The sequence below is a fragment of the Glycine soja genome, chromosome 19 (genome assembly GCF_004193775.1).
Source record: "Glycine soja cultivar W05 chromosome 19, ASM419377v2, whole genome shotgun sequence".
NCBI classification, from domain to species: Eukaryota; Viridiplantae; Streptophyta; class Magnoliopsida; order Fabales; family Fabaceae; genus Glycine; species Glycine soja.
The window spans coordinates 9,238,825-9,260,808 of NC_041020.1; the positions used below are offsets into that span (position 1 = coordinate 9,238,825).

At 43.9% G+C, this 21,984-nt stretch overlaps 1 protein-coding gene across 1 annotated transcript; it reads left to right on the forward strand.

Moving 5' to 3' along the window:
- The first annotated feature begins 5,210 nt into the window (after positions 1-5,210).
- On the forward strand, positions 5,211-5,936 carry LOC114398580. Its single transcript, XM_028360761.1, has one exon. It carries the CDS (start codon positions 5,211-5,213, stop codon positions 5,934-5,936), a length of 726 nt encoding a protein of 241 aa, XP_028216562.1.
- The last annotated feature ends 16,048 nt before the right edge of the window (positions 5,937-21,984 follow it).

Consider the following 21,984-nt stretch of genomic DNA (forward strand, 5'->3'; position numbering starts at 1 on the left):
TGAAGGGCGACAACGATGCCAATCTCCGGCAGCTATCTTCCCCACAATTTTGTCGACTATGCCGCACTCAGGGCAATGGACTTTGCTTCGACAACATTCTGGTTTATAGTGGATCCTTTGATGAACATTTGTGCCACCTCAAGACTGAGTTTCAAGTATTACTCGCAAATTAGTTTGTTTTGAAATTATCTAAGTGCTTATTCGCGCAGCAGCAGGTAGAGTATTTGGGCCATGTTGTCTCTGCCAAAGGAGTTGAACCAATAGCCTTAAAGGTTTCCGCCATTCAACAATGGCCAGTTCCCCAATCCACACGGGCCCTGCACAGTTTCCTCGGACTTGTAGGGTTCTATCGTAGGTTCATACGCGGCTACGCAACCATTGCAGCCCCACTGGTCAAGGCAACCACTCTAACTCCCTTCCAATGGTCCACTCCATCTTAGCTTGTATTTGACCGCCTCAAGGAAGCTCAATCCACGACACCGGTTATGGCCTTGCCGGACTTCACAAAATCGTTTACCCTGGAGACTGATGCATCAGGAGTGGGGATGGGAGCTGTCCTCTCGCAACAAGGTCACCCCATCACTTTCTTCAGTAAGCCCTTCATCGCCAAGCTTCTGTGGTCCTCAACTTACGTGCGCGAGCTTTGTGCAATTACTATGGCAATGTGCAAATGGTGCCAATACCTGCTTGGCCGCTGTTTTACAATCCTCACTGACCACCGTAGTTTGAAGGAACTCCTCAGCCAGGTCATCCAGACCCCAGAGCAACACATGTACATGTCCCGATTGATGGGGTATGATTACAACATTCAATATCGGTCAGGGTCCACCAATCAAGTGGTTGACGGTTTGTCTAGATTGCCGAAACAGCATTCTATGTTGACCATGATCCTTTCCATTCCATGTTTCTCCTTCTTGAAGGAACTACGGGCGCAGCTTGATGCTCATCACGATTATGGCCAATTCCGGTAAGCAATTGTCGTGGAACCAACCAAACACCCTGGTTTCTCTGTTACCCAGAACCTCATCATGCACAGAGGTCATATTAGGGTACCCCGCGACTTGCCCATGATATCCACCCTTCTACAAGAATACCATGACACTCCCACGGGTGGCCACGCTGGAGTCACTAAGACAATGGCTCGCCTGTCGGAAAATTTCACCTGGCCAGGACTTAGGGACGATGTTACTCGCTTTATTGCCAATTGTTTAGATTGCCAACTTACAAAGTATTATGAAGCCAAGAGGTCCGCCGGTCTGCTGTGTCCTCTCCCGATTCCCTATCGACCATGGGAGGATTTATCCATGGACTTCATTGTCGGCTTACCCCCTTACCATGGACAGACTACGATTTTTGTGGTAGTGGACCATTTTTCCAAAGGCATCCACTTGGGTATGTTACCCACATCTCACACGGCTCATATGGTGGCTTCCTTATTTTTGAACATCGTGCTCAAACTTCATGGCTTCCCTCGGAGTATAGTTTCAGACAGGGACCCTTTGTTCATCAGCCAATTTTGGCAGGAGCTATTTCGCTTAAGTGGTACTGTGTTGAGGATGAGCTCAACTTACCATCCTCAGAGTGATGGGGAAACTGTCTCAATCGTGTAATTGAACAATATTTGCAGGCCTTTGTTCATCGCCGGCCAGGGAATTGGGGTAAATTTCTCCCGTGGGTGGAATGGTCTCATAATTCTGCTTGGACTGTGAGCTCAGGATCCACACCCTATGAGATCACCTATGGTCGCAAGCCTCTTTCCTTCCCCAAGTATCTCACTGGAACTTCAAAGATTGATGTTGTGGAAGAATTTCTAGTGGAGAGGGATACCACGCTTCAATCTATTCGTAAGAAATTACTCAAAGCACAAGAAACGATGAAAAAGCACGCCGACAATGATCGAAGGGATGTAAGCTATGAAGTGAATGATTGGGTATTGGTGAAACTCAGACCTCGTCGTCAGTCAACGGTCAAAGGCACCCAAGTCAACTCAGGAAAGTTAACAAAACATTTTTATGGCCCGTTTAGAGTAACGACACGTATTGGGGCAGCAACATATAGGCTTGAATTACCAGACGAAGCTAAGATACACCCCGTCTTCCATTGTTCGCTGCTCAAACCTTTCAAAGGCAACCCGACACAACCTGACCTTGCCTCCCTACCTTCTCAATTCATTAATGGCCAGCCAGTTATTGATCCTCTTGCTATCCTGAACTATCGGAAAGTTGCTGATTCTTGGGAAGTACTTGTGCAATGGAGAGGCCTATCACCTGACGACACATCCTGGGAAGACTGGTCTACATTATGCCAAGCTTACCACCTTGAGGACAAGGTGGATTTCCATAGGCCATGGAGTGATATGAAACCAACAGAAGAAACACCAACAGCAAAGGTGCAGAAGGGAGAAGAGACCAAGAGCAAAAGGAAGGTAGTAAAGCCCACATACCTTGAAGACTACGTTTGAGGGCAGTTTCAGAAGAGGAAAATAGAAGATCTTCACCAAATCCTGCTTGTGGCATCTTGCTCCCTCATGGGCAAAATTGCAAAACGAATTCTGCTACTAGAATATTCCTAGGATAGAATTTGTACAAAATCTGTTAGAGGAATATCTATATAAGGCTATGTAAATAAACAATCAGGCATCAGAAATAAGAATTTCCTTTTCCCTTACCTTGCAATTCTCTTCTTCTCCCCTGAATTTCTGGAGGAGCTGACCCTCGAAGTCAGCAATCCCTTTCTGCACCTAACAGAACTTTTGTTGTCGCTTATAACTTAATAGGTTCAAGGCTGCTTAGAACCTGTTCGATTAAATGATTTAGAGAAACCTGGTTCTAAGTACAGTTACTTACAACACACTCATTGATGGGTACTGTAAGGTGGGTGACTCAGAGGAAGCTTTTGGTTTCAAGGAGAGGATGAAGGAACAAAATGTGGAGACTGATCTTGTCAAATCTAATTGCATGTTAAATGGTCTTTGTGGTTCTGAGAGGGTGGAAGATGTGAGGGAGGTGTTGCTAGAGATGGAGGGTGATGGTTTTTTGTCTGGTGGGTTTTTGAGTGATGTGTTTGGCAATCATTCAAGTGATGATGATTCGTTTGATGGAAAATGAATAAGGATCAATGTGCAAACTTTCTTTATCTTGTTGAATGGACTATGCAAGGTTAGAAATGCTAAGGAGCTTCTGCATAAACTAGTGGAAAATGGAGTTACTCCAAGCTGAATTTCAGTAAGGGGGCTGGGACTAAGTGGTAAGTGAGACTTAAGGTAAACTTTCAAAGAGTTTTTTACTTTAAATTACAGAATTGTATGTTGAGTTTTTTGGTGGTGGCCATTCTGCATTAATTAAAATATACTTTTTATTTTTAATAAACATTTGAATTTTGTATTTGTTTTCTAATAAAATATTAATTTTATTTTCTCGTTCTTGTCACTTTTTTTAGTCTTTACTAAATTAATGAATTTTATTTTTGTTTCTGATAATTTTTTTATTTAGTATTAATTTTTTTCAAAGGAACTAACTAATAATAAATGGAAAAAATTATCAGTGATCGAGCAAACAAAAAAGTTGTTGATATATACCTACTAAAAAAGTAAAAAAGTGTCAATGGCTAAAAATAATTTTTTATTTAATCAAAAAGAAAAAAGAAAAAAAAATTATTTGAAAACAATAACAAAAATTGAATAATTTGAACTACAATAATTTGACTCTTAGACCGACCTTAGATTTCCATATAACATACTGGAGAGTGCGTATTACCCAAAAAAAACTCAAAGATTTACCCTGATAAAAAAATAAAAATAAAAAATCAAAGCTTTAAGCCACATTAGGAAAAAAAAATCAGACTTTAAACTTGTTGGGCAACTTTGGGGGGATAAAATTTCAAAGTGCAATATATAAATCAAACATTAAGCTTGTGAAACTCACAAATTTTTTATAAAAGTAAAAAATAAAAATAAAAAATCACCCACTTCCTAAGAGGTAAAGAAACAATTGGTCAATCCCAAATGTACAACCCAACGTAGAAGGAAATGCAAAGTAGGGACAAGGGAAGCCCAATGTGTCTATCAGAAAACCAACCAATGGACAGAGTTAGAAAAAGAAAAATGATTTTTTTTACCAAATTAGGTGATTTTATAAAATTTTATATCAAATTAGATGGTTTTAAAATTTATTTATTAAAAAGGAATGATTTTAACTTTTGACATTGAATATAATTAAAACCGATGTAAAATGCCACTTTTTTATATCATTTATAATTACAGTCAAAAGATAAAATTATTCATCTTTGATAAATAGTTTTCAAAATCACCTAATTTGACATATAATTTTACCATATTACCCAGTTCTAGTTTCATAAAAAAAAATTAAGAGAAACTAGCTAGCAAACACAGAAGCAAGCTAAACGGGTCTATTAGAAAATAAAATTAGACTTCTAATTTAAATACATAAATTGAAAAAATAATAAACAATGACCTGAGAGAGAATTTCTGAGCAGGGGATTTAGTATATAAAAATAGGAGAAAAAATAACATTAAGTGAGAGGATATATTTGCACACCCTTAGGTCAATTTGTGAGTCTATCACCCTGTGGGTTCAATATATAAATTTAGGAGATACAAAAGGTAAAACTATATATTTATTTGTAATTTTATGAAACTGAGGAGGTGCAACTGTTTCACCTCAAACTCAAAAAATTGGCTCTTTCCACATAATTGGCTCTTTCCACTCCCCTTTGTTACTAGTACACTGTCCTTTTGATTATTTTTTTTCACAAAAAAATATCCAAAAAATACACTCCCCATTGCTGTTGAAATATAAACTTGATTTGGGCCTAAATTAATTATTTGATTCCTTGGACTTAGTTATTTTGGGCTTAAGTAATTATGGGTCATGTTTTTAGAGAATTTTTGTAGTGTTTGGAGTGTCTAGATATTTCTTATGGTTGTAATATTCTCTAGAATACTCTTTGGATCTCTAGAGTTGAGAACTCTCTAGAATTAGTGTGTCTAGAGTTCTCCTTAGAGTAGTATAAATAGAGATGTAATCCTACACATTTGTATCAAGCAAAAATACAAAGTTCTCTCCTCCATAAAGAATTCTCCTTCCTATCAAGTTTCTATTCAAAGTCTCCAATATTCCTAAACACTTTTTCTAAACATAAAAAGCCTTATTTCCAACAAAGTGGTATCAGAGCTCCAAGATCCTCAAAAGATGGAGAATGGAGGTTTTCCTTTCCAAATGCCAATGCTCACAAAGAACAACTATGATAATTGGAGTATCAAGATGAAGGCGCTACTAGGAGCTCAAGATGTGTGGGATATCATAGAGAATGGCTTCGAGGAGCAAGATGAAGCCTCGCTAAGCCAAGGTGTAAATGAGACGTTGAAGGAGTCAAGAAAGAGAGACATGAGAGCTCTCTTTCTCATTTATCAATCGGTGGATGAAGATACATTTGAGAAGATATCCAACGCAACGACGGCCAAAGAAGCATGGGATAAGCTTCAAACTTGCAACAAAGGAGTTGAGCAGGTAAAAAAGATTCATCTTCAAACTCTTAGAGGTGACTTTGAGCGTTTGTTTATGGAGGAGTCCAAGTCAATTTCTGATTATTTTTCTCGAGTATTGGCCGTAGTCAATCAACTTAAAAGAAATGGTGAAGATGTTGATGAGGTGAAGGTCATAGAAAAAATACTTCGAACTTTAAATCCAAGTTTTGACTTCATTGTTACCAACATTGAAGAAAACAAGGATTTAAAGACCATGACTATTGAGCAACTCATGGGTTCCTTACAAGCATACGAAGAAAAACAAAAGAGAAAAATTAAACAAAAGGAGGCTACGGAGCAACTACTACAACTCAACGTAAAGGAAGCAAACTATGCAAATTACAAGAGCCAAAGAGGACGAGGTCGCGGCCAAGATCGTGGACGTGGATGAGGACATGGAGGAGAAGGAAGAGGTGTGTCATACCCTAATTTCGTCCGGGGATTATTATTTGATGACATGCATCCTTTGGTAAGTCGCTTTGAGATACTTGGCGTCCTTTGTTGCACAAAAAATGAAGTCTCGAGACGTGTCAGAAATCAAAAGGAAGCAGGCTTACGCGATCCGTGAAATTCCGTAATGTGGCGGAAATCAAAAAGAGGTGTTTTTGCGTAATCCGTGAGTTTCTGTAACTTCTTCGAAAGCTAAAAAAGAGTAAATACATAATCCGTAAGGATTCGTAACCTTGCGGAAGGAAAATAAGTATCGTTACGAAATTCGTGAAGTTTCGTAATGTTACGGAAAAAGAATTACCAAAAAAGTAGAAAGGGGTGCATTTAGTAAAAAGGGGGGTACGAATAGCAATCTGGCCCACTTGGGCCTTCCAGATCCTTCCTCCAGAAGGCTGTTGCTTCTGGAGGAAGCAACCTTGCTCGCCTGGGCGAGCTGGGTGGCAAGCTCCTCCCCTATTTTGCTATAAATAGGGGGAGGAGTGAAGAAGAAAAGGGTTCAGCCTTCTTGGCATTTCTCATTCTCTCGAAATTGCTGAGGAAAATTATTTTCGTGAAGAAAATCCAAGCTGAAGCGCTTCCGTAACGTTTTCGTGAGTAATTACGTGAAGATTCTCGACCGTTCTTCAACATTTATCGTTCGTTCTTCGTTTTCTTCAGTCTTCAACGTGTAAGTACCTCAAACCGAGCTTTTCAATTCATTCTATGTACCCGTGGTGGTCCACATTTTGTTTCATGTATTTTTATTCTCGTTTTCATTCACTTTTTATACCCCCTTTTGACGTGCTTAAGCCATTTATTTAAGTCATTTCTCGCCTAATCTAAAAATAAAATAAATTTCCACTGATCGTTTGAATTGTATCATCCGTTAATTTTGGTTAAAATGAATTCTGACCGTTCGGTCGTGCCGTAACCACGTTGGAAATTAAAAAAGAGGTAAAATAATAATATAATAATCAAAAAATACCCTTTTAGTAAAATAAAGCGAAAAATCAATCGGACGTTTTCTCTTTGGGATTTCTCATTCTTAATTGAATTGACTAATAACTAAAGTGAAACTAAGGCTAAAATCAACTCGCCTAGTCAAGCTCGTCCACAAAAATAGGGTTTTGAAAATTTATCATTTCAGTTTCTTACCAAGTAAAATGGATCATTTTTAAGGTCCAACGCCTTAAAATGATCACCTCTCAAGTAAAAAGAATCGCTTGATTCACGCTTAAGAAAGAACTACGTAGGTCTGATTTCCTCTCCAAAGGAGGGTACGTAGGAGCAAAAGCCCCGCTTTTGTCGACCTCAAAAAAATAAAAAGACATAAAAGTTAAGGTAACACAATTTCCACAAATCTAAAAAATAGGCTGTTGTCCTTTGAGACAAACGTGAGAGGTGCTAATACCTTCCTCCAGCGTAAATACAACTCCCGAACTTTGAATTTTCATTTTGACCAGTTTCCTTCGGTTTTTTCGACGTTTTCCACAAATAAACGTTGGTGGCGACTCCGCGCATCTTTCCTCCTTTGGAAAGCGCGCCCGTGAGCCTCGCCCTCGCTCGCCCGCAAAAGGGCACGTTGCGACAGTTGGCGACTCCACTGGGGAGTATTTTTGTGAGTTAGGCCTATTTTAAGGAATTGTGGATTTGTGAAACCTTGTGTGTGCTTTTGTTGAACTGTGTAAAATGTAAATAACTGTTGTCTATTTTGCATTCTTTACACTGCATTCTAAGCACCCACGGGTTTGAGTAAAAAAGGGCCCTATACCAGGGTTCATGGGAATTTAAGGAGTGGAGGTGAATCTATCATCATGCTAGGTCTTCGACTTGCTTGATAATGGTGAAACCTCGTCTAGAGCTTTCTCTCTTTATAATGTGTTTTCGCTGGTATTCCATACCGCCACAATATTATTATCTTGAGTGATAATACCTCTATAGAATGGTCGTGTGAGTTATAAATTGTTGGGAAGTAATTATTAGAGACCCCTAGATATTGTCCTATAGGTTCCCAAATAGGGGCAAAGAGCAAACACGCTCCTATGCCCTTTTTTCTCATGCATTTTTGGTTTATAGTTTTTGCTAGTAATGTTTGGTTTCTTTAGATTAATACGTAAACCTTTTTAATGCTACGTTGAGGTGCCATCATGCCCAAAACGTAGCATTAAAATTGAGTCTCTACGGTCTCGTATGTATGAATTACCCCTTTTTCTTGTTTTCTTTCCGTTTCATGCATACGCATCGCATCATTCATGTCGGAGTCTTGATCCACCCCTTTTTTAGGTAAATGATGGGGACAAATCAAAATGGCAAAAGGTTTTATCAAGTCAAGGTTAAAAGTCTAGATGTCACTAGCCTCAAGGAGTTAGGACGATTGATGGGACCTCTCCAAAGGCAAGCCTTCCGCAAAGTGTACGGGAAGATTCTAGATTTGGCCGCAGCGGAGGTATTTACGGAAGTTGTTGTATCCCTCGCCCAATATTATGACCAGCCGTTGAGGTGTTTCACGTTTGGGGACTTCCAAATGGTACCAACTATTGAAGAGCTTGAGGAAATATTAGGATGCCCTCTTGGGGGGAGAAAATCGTATCTTTTCTCCGGATTTCTTCCTTCCTTGAGCAAGATTGCGGCTGTGGTTGGTGATTCAGCAAAGGAGTTGGATCGCACGAAGCAAACTCGGAACGACGTAGTGGGCCTGCCTCGGAAATACTTGGAAGGTAAGGCAAGGGATATGGCGAGCCAAGAGAAGTGGGGCCCGTTTGCAGATATTTTAGCTTTGCTGATTTTTGGGGTTGTCCTCTTCCCGAACGTCGACGGTTTGGTAGACTTAGCCACCATTGATGTTTTCCTCGCATATCACCATAGCAAGGAAAGTCCAGTGGTGGCTATCTTGGCAGATTTGTTTAACACCTTTGACCGGAGGTGTGAGAAAAACAGTGCGCGGATTGCCTGTTGTTTACCCGCTCTATGTGTGTGGTTGATTTCACACCTATTCCAACAAGACACGAGACACCCGTGTCCGCTTCAAAGCTATCACTCATGCGCCGAAAAAGGAAGAGTCGATTGGGACCAACATTTGGCTGGGATAGGGGGCAGCGCGATCAATTGGTTTCCTCGTTGGAAGGAAGGCAAGGAAGGAGTTATCTTCTCGTGTGGGGACTACCCTAATGTTCCATTGATAGGGACTAGGGGTTATATTAATTATAATCCCGCACTCGCCATAAGACATCTAGGGTATCCCATGAGGGGAGCGCCAACCGAAGAAAGTCTCTCGCCTTTCCTTGTGAGGAATCTAGGCGCGCAAAGTCTCAAGGCGATACAAAGAGTCCACAAGGCGTGGAGAAGTCCGTTGAGGAAAGACAAGGAGCTTAGGGGCATCCGTAATGGCGTCATCGGAGGTTATCATGGATGGCTAAGAATTCACATGCGAGGGTTAGATTGGCTCTCCAAGTTGAAAGTTATCGATGAGGAGAACATCGAAGCTCCGGAGGAAGATGAAGAAGTCCGAGCTCTAAAATTGGAGCTAGGGAAGGCAAGGCTCGCCAAGGAGAAGTTGATGCAATCCTCCCTAGGAAGGGACCAATCACTAGAACCATGAGCAAGAGGCTCCAAGAAGATTGGGCTAGAGCTACTGAAGAAGGCCCTAGGGTTCTCATGAACCTTAGGGTAGATTTCTGAGCCCATGGGCCAAGGTTGGGTCCAATTATCTTTGTACATATTAGACTAGGATGTCATTATATTTGGTCCTTGTATTTAGGGCTTCATATTGTAGGTAGGGTACCCTAGAAATATAGGATTTTTCAGCCCTTGTATTTTTGGGCACCTAGACTAGTTTTTGTATTAGGGGTAGTTTTGTAATTTCACATGCACTAAGTGGATATTTGATGTGTGTGGTTGGAAATAAATTTAATTGAATTGGTAGAAGCCCAATCCAATTAAATTTTAGAGGGGGAGGTGAGCATTTGCTTATTACACCCCATTGCCGCATCATATAGTCACACTTTGTGCATGTCCTTCATGCTTTTCATGCCTCATGACACCTAAGCACACTTAGTGGAGAATCTTGGAATTGATCTTGGATTAGTGGGCTGAACCATAACTAAAATTCACTAATCATAATTAGTGAAATTTTGGCTCCAAAGTTTGGCTCCACAAATTCAATTTCAAATTCAAGTGAAATTTGAATTTCCCTCCAATTTTGTGTGACACTTAGGCTATAAATAGAGGTCATGTGTGTGCATTTTTTTCAAATTTGATCATTTGAATATTAAACTTCAGATTTCAAAGCTCATTTAGAGCACAAAATTTCGTGCTCTTCTCTCCCTCTCCCTTCATTCATCTCCTTCTTCCTCCAAGCTCTTATCTATGGCCTCCTATGGTGGTGAGCTTCTTCTAGACTCATCTTCTCCTTGAAGTGGCGTCTCCTCTCTCTCTCCCTTTCTCCATTCCGCTGCCATTCATCTTCCAAGAAGCAAAGGAATCCATTGATGAAGAAGATCCTAGGCCTACAAGCTCCAATGGAGCTTGCATCAGAAGTTCAAATCAGCTGCTACACACATCCGGAAGGAGTGCACCGAGTTACAAGAGGAAAACGCGGCCACTGCAAAAGCCCTTGAACAAGAAACCAAAAGGGCCCGCAAGGAGGAATATGGCCGAGAGAAATTCCGAGGAGCATTGTGGGGTAGCAACAATGAGCTCAAGCTCCGAAGAGAGGAGAGAGATCGGTCACGGGTGCATGGCATGATCTTTAAAGAAGAGTTAGTTGCCTGCGCGAGGTCCAAAAGAAGTTTGGCTCAACACTTGGAAGCCACGGAGCAAAGCATGCTAGCTATCATAGGGCAATACAAGGAAGAATTGAACCAGTCTATGGCCCATGAACAAAAGCTAGTGGAGGATTTTGCACAAGTGTACGCCGAAAAAGAAGCAAGAGGGAGGGTGATTGATGCATTGCATCAAGAAGCGACTATGTGGATGGATAGGTTCGCCTTGACCTTGAATGGAAGTCAAGACCTCCCGCATCTACTAGCCAAAGCGAAAGCCATGGCCGAAGTGTGTACGGCCCCCGAGGAGATTCATGGGCTAATCAATTACTGTCAACACATGATAGATTTGATGGCCCACATAATTAGAAATCGTTAGGTTCTCTTATAACACCTTTGTATAATCTTGGCTAGATGAAAGCTTTGTTCTTTTTATAAAATGAGAAGTTCTGGACTCATTACGTTACCTAAAAACCTTTGGGTGGATCCAAGTGCACCAATCATTCATTTGCATATTCATGTTTGGGTGGCATACTTACTTTTGTTTTTTTCTTTAGGAAATTCATCATAACTAAGAAAACACCAAGGCACCCCTATAACACTCGATCCAGAAAAATGGATAATGAAGAGGGCGTGCAGGAACAGATGAAGCCCGATCTATCGGCCTTAAAAGATCAAATGGCTTCCATCTCAGAGGTCATGTTAAAACTCCAGAAAACCATAGAGGACAAAGCCACGACAACCGCCTCCAGTACGGTTAGGGAAGCGGAGCCGGTGCTGCAACTCGCTTTAAATCCAGGCCGAGACAGAAACACAGCCGTGTTTGGTCGAAGGTATAGTCCGCAAGCTTATCCTTATGGCTTGCCTCCGGACTTCACTCCCCGTGCCACTCCGGAAGATTTAAGCCAAGCCCCTACTTTTGAGGGGCAACTCCCGCCTTATGACGACTATCCCGGGCAAGACGATGAGGAAGGAGATACCCATCTCGGCCCCCTGCTCCACCTCAAAGATCCGTCCCCACATGAACTACCCCAATCGAACATAGTCCGCCATATCCCGGCCTCACCCACACCCGTAAAAGAATCTGTTCCCTTCGCGGAAGATAAGGGAAAGATTGAGGCGCTCGAAGAGAGGTTAAGAGCAGTCGAGGGCCTTGGCAATTACCCATTCTCGGATTTAGCGGATTTATGTCTCGTGCCCAATATCGTCATTCCTCCCAAGTTCAAAGTACCGGACTTTGATAAGTACAAAGGGACGACATGTCCGAAGGGGCATCTTCGGATGTATTGCCGAAAGATGGGGGCGTATTCTGCGGACGAGAAATTGTTGGTCCATTTCTTTCAAGACAGCTTGGCCGGAGCAGTTGTAGCATGGTATACCAATCTGGAAGCTTCCCAGATCTGATCATGGAAGGACTTGGGAACTGCCTTCATTAGGCAGTACCAGTACAATACGGACATGGCTCCCGATCGAAACCAGCTTCAGAGTATGACTAAGCGAGAGCACGAGTCTATTAAGGAATATGCCCAAAGATGGAGAGATCTCGCAGCCCAAGTCGTACCGCCCATGACGGAAAGGAAGATGATCACAATTATGGTAGATACGTTACCCACGTTTTACTATGAAAAGCTGGTAGGCTACATGCCAGCTAACTTTGCGGATCTCGTCTTCGCCAGAGAAAGGATTGAATCTGGATTACGGAAAAGCAAGTTCGAATATGCTTCCAACAACAATAAAAGAGCCCAGTAGTGGGCGCGAGGAAAAAAGAAGGAGACGCCCACGCAGTCACCACCGCCCCGACGTGGATGAAAGCACCCCAAAATATCCAAAGCTCATACCAGCCCAATCCCCCAAATTTTGTAATCCGAGCCGGGAATTCTCTCCCGACTCAAGTAAAAGGACCACCCGCAGCAGAAAGAGCGCTGGCCCAACGCACAACTCCAGCCGCTCCCCGGCCAATTAATAATACAGCCCCTGGCGCAAGCTATAAATATGCACAGCACCCGCCCCCGAAAGATAACTTCTCCCCTATTCCCATGGCATACTTCGAGTTATGGCCTTCATTATTGGAGAATCATTTGGTGGTGGCCATACCTGGGAAGGTCTTCCAGCCACCCTACCCCAAGTGGTACGACCCGGGTGCCAAGTGTGTGTACCATAGTGGGGCTCCCGGACACAATATTGACTCCTGTATCTCGTTCAAGTATAAAGTGCAGCACCTGATTAGTGCTGGCTGGCAAGCGTTTCAGTAGCAAGGCCCAAATGTTAAAACCAACCCGCTAGCTAGTCATGGAGGAGCTAGCGTGAACGCCGTCGAAGAGGACGGCCCATCGCGGGCAAAGAGGTTAGGAGAGGTGGTTACTTTTAGACGCTTCATCTATCAATCACTGCAAGCGGCGTGCATGGTCTCCCGAGGTGGAGACGAAAGGGATGAATGTTTGTTTCACCTCGGGGAGTCGCATGACATGGAAACCTGTCCTGCGGTGGAAGAATTGCTTCAGCGGCTCATGGATTGCGGGCAGCTTGAAGTGTCCATAGGAGGGAGGGAAGAACCACAAATTTGCATGCAGTCAGAAGAGAAGAAGGTTCCTCTAACCCCTAAGACCCTAGTGATATGTTTTACTAGGAAAGGGGCCGGCTCCACACCCATATACCCCCGGACGGCACCCAAGCCAACACCATTTGCATATCAAAGTAATAAGGTCGTTCCGTGGAAGTATATCCCTCCCGCGTCCAGCAAAAGAGTTGCAACCGAAGTTGACTCCCTATCAGCTAAGGTAACCAACATCACCGGCCTCAGTGGCGTAACCCGCAGTGGTCGGGTGTTTGCTTCCCCTCACCCGGCGGAATTGCCCTCTAAAGGGAAAGCGCCCATGGTCCAAGAGCCCACAGATGTAGCCACCCCCTCGAAAGAAGTAGATCCTCCAGTGGTAAGAGGGGCCGAAAAGAAAGAGGGATTTCAAGGAAAAACAGTGACTTTGGAAGAGGCCCATGAGTTCCTCCGCCTCATCCAACAAAGCGAGTTTAAGGTAGTCGAGCAACTGAATAAAACTCCAGCAAGGATCTCTTTGCTTGAACTACTCATAAACTCCGAGCCTCATCGTGCGGTGTTGATGAAGGTCCTTAACGATGCCCATGTAGCACATGATATCTTAGTGGAGGGTTTCGAAGGTATCGTTAATCATATAACCACCAACAATTATATCGCGTTTGCGGAAGAAGAGATTCCCGTTGAGGGGAGAGGACACAACAAGGCTCTACATGTGTCGGTGAGATGTATGGACCATGTTGTCGCAAAGGTACTTATCGACAATGGATCCAGCTTAAATGTAATGCCGAAGACCACTTTGGAAAAGCTTCCTTTTAGTGCGTCACGTTTAAAACCAAGCTCGATGGTGGTGCGAGCCTTTGATGGTACTCGGCGGGAAGTGATGGGGGAAATCGACATTCCCATTCAGATAGGCCCCCACACTTGCAACGTGGTGTTTCAAGTAATGGATATAAATCCCGCCTATAGCTGCCTCTTGGGAAGACCGTGGATTCATGCCCTGGGAGTGGTCCCTTCAACGCTTCACCAGAAATTGAAGTTCGCAGTGGGTGGACTTTTAGTGATAGTGTCGGGTGAAGAGGACATGTTAGTGAGCTGCCCCTCCTCCGCACCATACGTAGAAGCGGCGGAAGAATCATTGGAAACGGCTTTCCAATCCTTTGAAGTGGTGAGCTGCGCCTCTGTGGAACCAAGTTCGTCGCTACCTTCTCTCTCCAAAGCGGCCATAATGGTGGCGCGCGTTATGCTCAGGAACGGATTTGAGCCCGAAATGGGTATAGGCAAGGACTGCCTCGGGAATGCCGACGTGGTCGATATCAAGGGAAATCCATACAAGTATGGATTAGGGTATGAACCCGGGATGCCGTGGAGGAGGAACATGCCGTCAAGATTTCGGGCAGATAGGGTATGGCCCGGCCGTATTAGCCAGTGTTTCACCAGCGTTGGAATGGTGTCCGAGGAGGAGGTGGCAGCAATAGAAGAGGAATTCCCTCAAGACCCACCAAGTTTTGTGCAACCATGCCACCCCGATTCCCAAGTGGGGAACTGGCGTGTGATAAGCCAGTCAGAAGTCTATACCGCTGATTCAATGTAATTAGAGCCTATAGATTTCCTTTCTCTTTTGTTTTGTGAAACCTACCTTATTAAATAAACAAAGAGATCTTGTTTCATCTGTTCTTGCGGTCCCACCTTTTCTCATATCATTTTGCATGTTTTTGTTTCTTTTGTCTTGTTTGGTATAGATATAAGGGTCGATTCTTTGAGGATCCTAACAACGAGGGTTTGACAATCGATTTTGATCAAGATATAAGCCAAACGATAAACGAGGAAGAGGAAGAGGACGTCCTGTCACCAGAGTTGGAGAGGTTAGTCGCTCAGGAAGAACGTGAAATGAAGCCTCACCAAGAAGAAACCGAATTGGTAAACTTGGCGACCACGGAGGAAAAGAAAGAAGTAAAGGTAGGAACCGGTATGACCGCGCCTATCCGTCAAGGCTTGATAACCCTTCTTCAAGAGTATCAAGATGTCTTTGCGTGGTCATATCAAGACATGCCCGGTCTGGATTCCGACATTGTGCAACATAAGTTGCCTTTGAATCCTGGGTCTTCCCCGGTTAAGCAAAAGTTACGAAGAATGAAACCCGAGATGTCCTTAAAAATTAAAGAAGAAGTAAGGAAGCAGTTTGATGCAGGTTTCTTAGCTGTGGCGCGGTACCTGGAGTGGGTGGCCAACATTGTCCCAGTCCCGAAAAAGGACGGCAAGGTTCGAATGTGTGTAGACTACCGGGACTTGAACCGAGCCAGTCCTAAAAACAATTTTCCCCTGCCACACATTGATATATTGGTAGATAATACAGCCAAATTCGCCCTTTTCTCATTTATGGATGGTTTCTCGGGGTATAATCAAATAAAGATGGCACCCAAAGATGTAGAGAAGACCACTTTCGTCACCATATGGGGGACATTCTGCTATAAAGTGATGGCCTTCGGGCTGAAAAATGTTGGGGCAACCTATCAGCGTGCCATGGTGGCATTGTTCCATGATATGATGCATAAGGAAATAGAGGTCTACGTAGATGACATGATTGCCAAGTCTCGGACTGAGGACGAACACCTTGTCAATCTGCGTAAGCTGTTTGGAAGGTTGCAGAAATACCAATTAAAACTAAACCCAACCAAATGCACCTTTGGGGTGAAGTCGGGGAAGCTGCTAGGATTTATCGTAAGTCAGAAAGGGATAAAGATAGATCCCGAGAAAGTAAAAGCCATCCTTGAAATGCCAGAACCACGCACGGAGAAGCAGGTTTGGGGGTTTTTTAGGCAGGTTGAATTATATCGCGAGATTTATCTCGTAGCTCACCCCTACCTGTGAGCCCATTTTTAAGCTGTTACGTAAGAACCAGGCGGTCCTATGGAACAGTGACTGCCAAGAGGCCTTCGAGAAGATCAAACAGAGTCTCGCGAATCCCCCAGTGCTCATGCCACCTGTAACAGGAAGACCTCTTTTCCTGTACATGACCGTGTTGGACGAGTCTATGGGGTGCGTGTTGGGTCAGCATGATGATTCTGGGAAAAAGGAGCAAGCCATCTACTATATAAGCAAGAAGTTTACCGCATGTGAGATGAATTACTCAATGCTGGAAAGGACGTGTTGTGCTCTGGTATGGGCATCACATCGGCTTAGGCAGTATATGCTCAGCCATACCACGTGGCTTATTTCCAAAATGGACCCTGTGAAGTACATCTTTGAAAAACCGGCCCTCACGGGACGAATCGCTAGGTGGCAGGTACTATTATTTGAATTTGATATCGTTTACGTCACCCAAAAAGCAGTAAAGGGAAGTGCCTTAGCAGATTATTTGGCCCAGCAACCCCTCCAGGATTGTCGGCCGATGCACCCCGAGTTCCCAGATGAAGATATCATGGCCCTGTTTGAAGAGAAGCGGACGCACGAGGACATAGACAAATGGATTGTTTGCTTCGATGGGGCATCTAACGCTTTGGGCCACGGAGTAGGGGCAGTCCTTGTATCCCCGGATGATCAGTGTATTCCTTTCACGGCTAGGCTAGGTTTTGATTGTACCAACAATATGGCTGAGTACGAAGCATGCGCCCTCAGGGTTCAGGCGGCCATTGATTTTGATGTGAAACTACTCAAGGTGTATGGAGACTCAGCTTTGGTGATACGCCAGTTAAAAGGAGAATGGGAAACTAGGGATCCAAAGTTGATACCCTATCAAACTCACATCTTGAGGTTAGCCAAGTACCTTGACGACATTTCCTTCCACCACATACCTCGGGAAGAGAATCAAATGGCTGATGCATTAGCCACCCTGGCGTCCATGTTTCAACTTGCCCCACACGGGGATCTGCCATACATCGAATTCAAATCTCAAGGCAGGTCGGCATATTGTTATGCAATAGAGGAAGAATGGGATGGGAAACCATGGTATTTCGACATCAAGCAGTATGTCGAGAACAAGGAATACCCACCAGGGATTTCTGACAATGACAAAAGGACGTTGAGGAGATTGGCTACTGGTTTCTTTGTAAGTGGTACCATCCTGTACAAACGAAACCACGACATGACCCTCCTACGATGCATAGATGCCAAAGAGGCGAACTTCATGATTGAAGAGATCCACGAGGGTTCCTTTGGGACACATGCCAATGGGCATGCTATGGCCAGAAAAATCCTTAGGGCCGGTTATTATTGGCTCACCATGGAAAGCGATTGCTGCGCTCATGTAAGGAAATGCCATAAATGTCAGGCATACGCGGACAATGTCAATGTTCCACCACATCCTCTGAATGTTATGTCCGCCCCTTGGCCTTTTTCCATGTGGGGAATAGACGTCATTGGGGCCATCGAACCCAAAGCGTCGAATGGTCACCGCTTCATTCTTGTGGTGATAAATTACTTCACCAAATGGGTCGAAGCAGCTTCTTATACTAATGTCACAAGGAATGTGGTAGTTAGATTCATAAAGAAGGAGTTGATTTGTCGATACGGACTCCCCAGGAAGATCATTACTGACAATGGCACCAATCTGAACAATAAGATGATGCAGGAGATGTACGAAGACTTCAAGATCCAGCATCATAACTCTACCCCTTATCGGCCAAAGATGAATGGAGCTGTAGAGGCTGCAAATAAGAATATTAAGAAGATTGTTCAAAAGATGACAGTGTCATATAAAGATTGGCATGAGATGTTGCCTTTCGCCCTGCACGGATATAGAACCTCGGTACGAACTTCTACTGGGGCAACACCGTATTCCTTAGCTTATGGGATGGAAGCAGTACTCCCGTTTGAGGTGGAAGTTCCTTCTCAAGAGGATAATGGCGGAGTCAGGCCTAGAAGAGTCAAAATGGGCTCAAGCACGCTACGACCAACTCAACCTCATTGAAGGTAAGCGTTTGACAGCCATGAGCCATGGGCGTCTATATCAACGAAGAGTAAAGAACGCATTCGACAAGAAGGTATGTCTGCGCAAGTTCAACGAGGGGGACCTCGTGCTGAAAAAGATGTCCCACGCTGTTAAGGATAGTCGAGGCAAGTGGGCCCCGAATTATGAAGGACCTTTCGTGGTGAAAAGAGCTTTTTCTGGGGGTGCTCTGATACTCACCGACATGGATGGCGAGGAGCTGCCCTCGCCCGTGAACTCCGATATAGTTAAACGATATTACGCTTGAAGTTTGGGGCAATCGAGAGGACCGTTGCATGTTTTTTATTTTTGAGTTGTTCTCGTTCTTTTTGGTTTCCTCTTGGGATTCCCATTCACTGTATTTGTCTCGTTTCTTTAAAGATGGGCGAGGTTTCAGTCCTCCCTTTGTTTTCAAACCTTGTGTTTTAGATTTGTTATAACTTGAGCCCTCTTCGCTCAGTGTATGGGGTTCCCCAAACGCTTATTTAAAATTGAATCTAACCAGCCCTCACTAAAAGAAAGTCATCGCATTAGGAACATTCATTCATGCACATACACATGCATATTTTGTGGTAACAGGGGCAGGGCCTTCTTAGGTCACGGTTAGAAGTCAAGACAAGTTGACTGCGGAAATCAACCAAGGTAAGACGGTGACCGGACACGATTGGCCATGGATTTTGTTTCCTACTTACGGGTACATAGGGACGGATGCAAGTGGGGATAGGGTCACGACCGACCGATCGTTGCCCCTTCCCGGCGCTAAACAAGCAGAGAACGTCGCTGCAAGGCAGCCCAGTATCCTTTGCATTCGCAGTTTCTTTTACTATTGTTTGTTTTAAATAAGTAATCGACACCTAATTCTAATTTAAGTAGGTTCAAGTAGGCAAACGCTAACCCGTAAGGGAGGAGGAGACATGGTCAATGTTCCCCTCAAAAAAAAAAATGGCAGGTTAGCTCGCCTGGGCGAGCAACCCCTGCACCCAAATTATAAAAACGAGGGAGGGGAACGTTTTTGCATCCAAAAACTCCCCCCCCCCTCATTCAAAAGAGAGGACTCACGAAGGCTTGCGGTTCTTGCTCCCTCAAGCCACTTTCGGTTGCCTTTTGCTTTCATTTTTGGTGTTATTATTCACTCCAACAAGTAAGTATTCAATCCTTGATGTTTTTAGCTTCCCATTGGTATATTTTCTTCATCTCTCGGTGCTCCAAATTGTGAGAATGTGCTTATATTTGTGGGGCAGTTTTGGTTTGTTTTTATGCTTGTTTTCTTGAGTTGAGGATTTGAATGAGAAGGCCTTAGGCCTATGCTGTATTCTGAAGCAATGGGGCATGCCACATTGTCCCCATCCTCTTGCAATTTATGTCCAAACATGCGCTCACCAAGTGCTCGGTGAAATGCCCCAATGATGTATGAATATGATTTTGTAAAATTGGGAGAGTGGGACTGTTTCTTATATGTAGGTACATCATAGGAGATTCAAAATAGGTGCCCAAATGCAATTCCAAGCTTAGGAACCCAAACTTGTAGCTTCAATGCAAGGAAACATGCATATGGCTAGGAATCCAAAATTTGGTTTTAGAATTAAAAAAAAAAACATGAAAATTAGGATTTGCTTGTGAGAGTTTTTGCTCGAATTTGGGCTGCCCCATGTTTGATACTTTACATAGAGGTAGTGTGGAAAACACCTTGCAATAGTGTGTATACATAGGTAAATATAAGGAGCATGAAATTCCTAGCAAAGTGTGAATGATTGTCTTCCTAAATGAATGTATGATAGTGTGGAATGCTTTTTTGAATGCAAATATGTGCAGGATGTAATTAGCTTTCCAATATGCATATAAATAAATATGAGTGAAACAATAAAAATTTGTATGGTGTACTTCAAATGTATGTAAGTAGTTTGTGATAGCAAATGTTTAGGATATAAATTAGGTGTAAAGTTTGACGCAACACTTTGAGCACGAAAATGTGTTTTCTTTTTTTTCATAGTGTATATTGGTGTATGGCAATTAGAATATGTTTGATGCTCTTGTATGTTGACATGAGTAATAGGATATTTTCTACACATGCGCGTGTGCATCAATGGGTTACATGAGTTTGGTCTAAATTAGGGGGGGTTAGCACGACATTTTTGCGTTAAGATAAGCATTATCTTGTAAAACTAACTTCCAAATGTTTGTTCTCGCAGGAAATGGCCCCGAGGAAACTTGCCTCAAAGAGATCCAGGAAAGATAAAATGGCCGAAGGAACTAGTTCCGCTCCCGAGTATAACAGTCACCGCTTTAGGAGCGTTGAACACCAGCAGCGCTTCGAGGCCATCAAGGGATAGTCATTTCTCTGGGAGCGACGCGTCCAGCTCAGGGACGATGAGTATACCGATTTCCAGGAGGAGATAGTTCGCCGGCGGTGGGCATCACTGGTTACCCCCATGGCCAAGTTCGATCCAGACATAGTCCTCGAATTTTATGCCAATGCTTGGCCTACAGAGGAGGGCGTGCGAGATATGAGGTCTTGGGTGAGGGGTCAGTGGATCCCGTTTGATGCAGATGCTATCGGCCAGTTCCTGGGATATCCTTTAGTGCTGGAAGAGGGTCAGGAGTGCGAGTATGGCCAGAGGAGGAACCGGTCCGATGGGTTCGACGAGGAGGCCATCGCCAGTTGCTATGTATACCGGGGCAGGATTTTGCCCGGACTGCTGCCGAGAGACAGGTGCGGATCATGCGCACCAACATGACCACCCTGACTCAGATCTGGATGACTTTGCTGCTCAGCAACATCCAGCCCAACGACCATAATTCTGACCTCCCCCTGCCGAAGTGTCAGCTGGTGTACGCCATCCTGACGCAGATGAGCATTCACGTGGCTCAGCTAATCGCTGATGCCATCTATATATTTGCAGGTATGGCGCCTACCAGGCACCCTCTGGACCCAGATAAGTCCAACAGGGCCCTGGGATTTCCCGCCTTGATCACAGGACTCTGCCAGTCATTCGGAGTCCCTGTGGCACCTAGCAAGGTGATTCGGTCGCCCATCACCTGAGCTTTTATTGAGAAGTATTGCACACAGAGACAGGTCCAGGGGGATGCTCCGCAGGCCGCAGACGCGCCGCCACCTCATCAGGCCGGTCCAGCCGGATTGTTTGATACGGAGCAGTATTTGCGGCATTTGGTTCGCCAGCAAGCGGCCAACCACCGGGCACATGTACAGACCCATGATTGTCTTTATCAGATGAGCCTCAGCCTGCAGAGCCAGGGGTTTACTTCTTTTCCGTGCCCTACTCCGGACCAGTTCAGGGCAGAGGTCGCATGGCCTGGAGATTGGCCTGAGGCCCGGGCAGGAGAGGCACCAGCAGAGGCTTCCGACGAGGCAGATGAGGCCCACAAGGACGAGGAGATAACCGATTTACTTGATTTCTTAGGAGGAAGCGGGGCCACATGATTGGGAGATCCCTTGATCCATATTTCTTTTTTGTTTCCATTTGTTTTTTTCTGTTTACATATCATCTTATTTTTGTTTGACTAAGGGACTAACGTTTGTTTCATGTTTTGACTTTTGTTTTGTACATACATATCGTTTGAGTTGTTACGTCGGTACTTGTTTCATTGTTGTCAATGGTGTTTGTTGAAATTCCGGAACCGTGTAGAGTTTTTCATTTAGGAACGTTGTCCTAAAAGTAAAATGAACCAAAAATCCTAATAAAAAGAGAGAAGCGTTGTGAATAAAAGTCATGTTCATAAAGAAAAGAAAAATTGTTTTTGTATATATACCTGTATG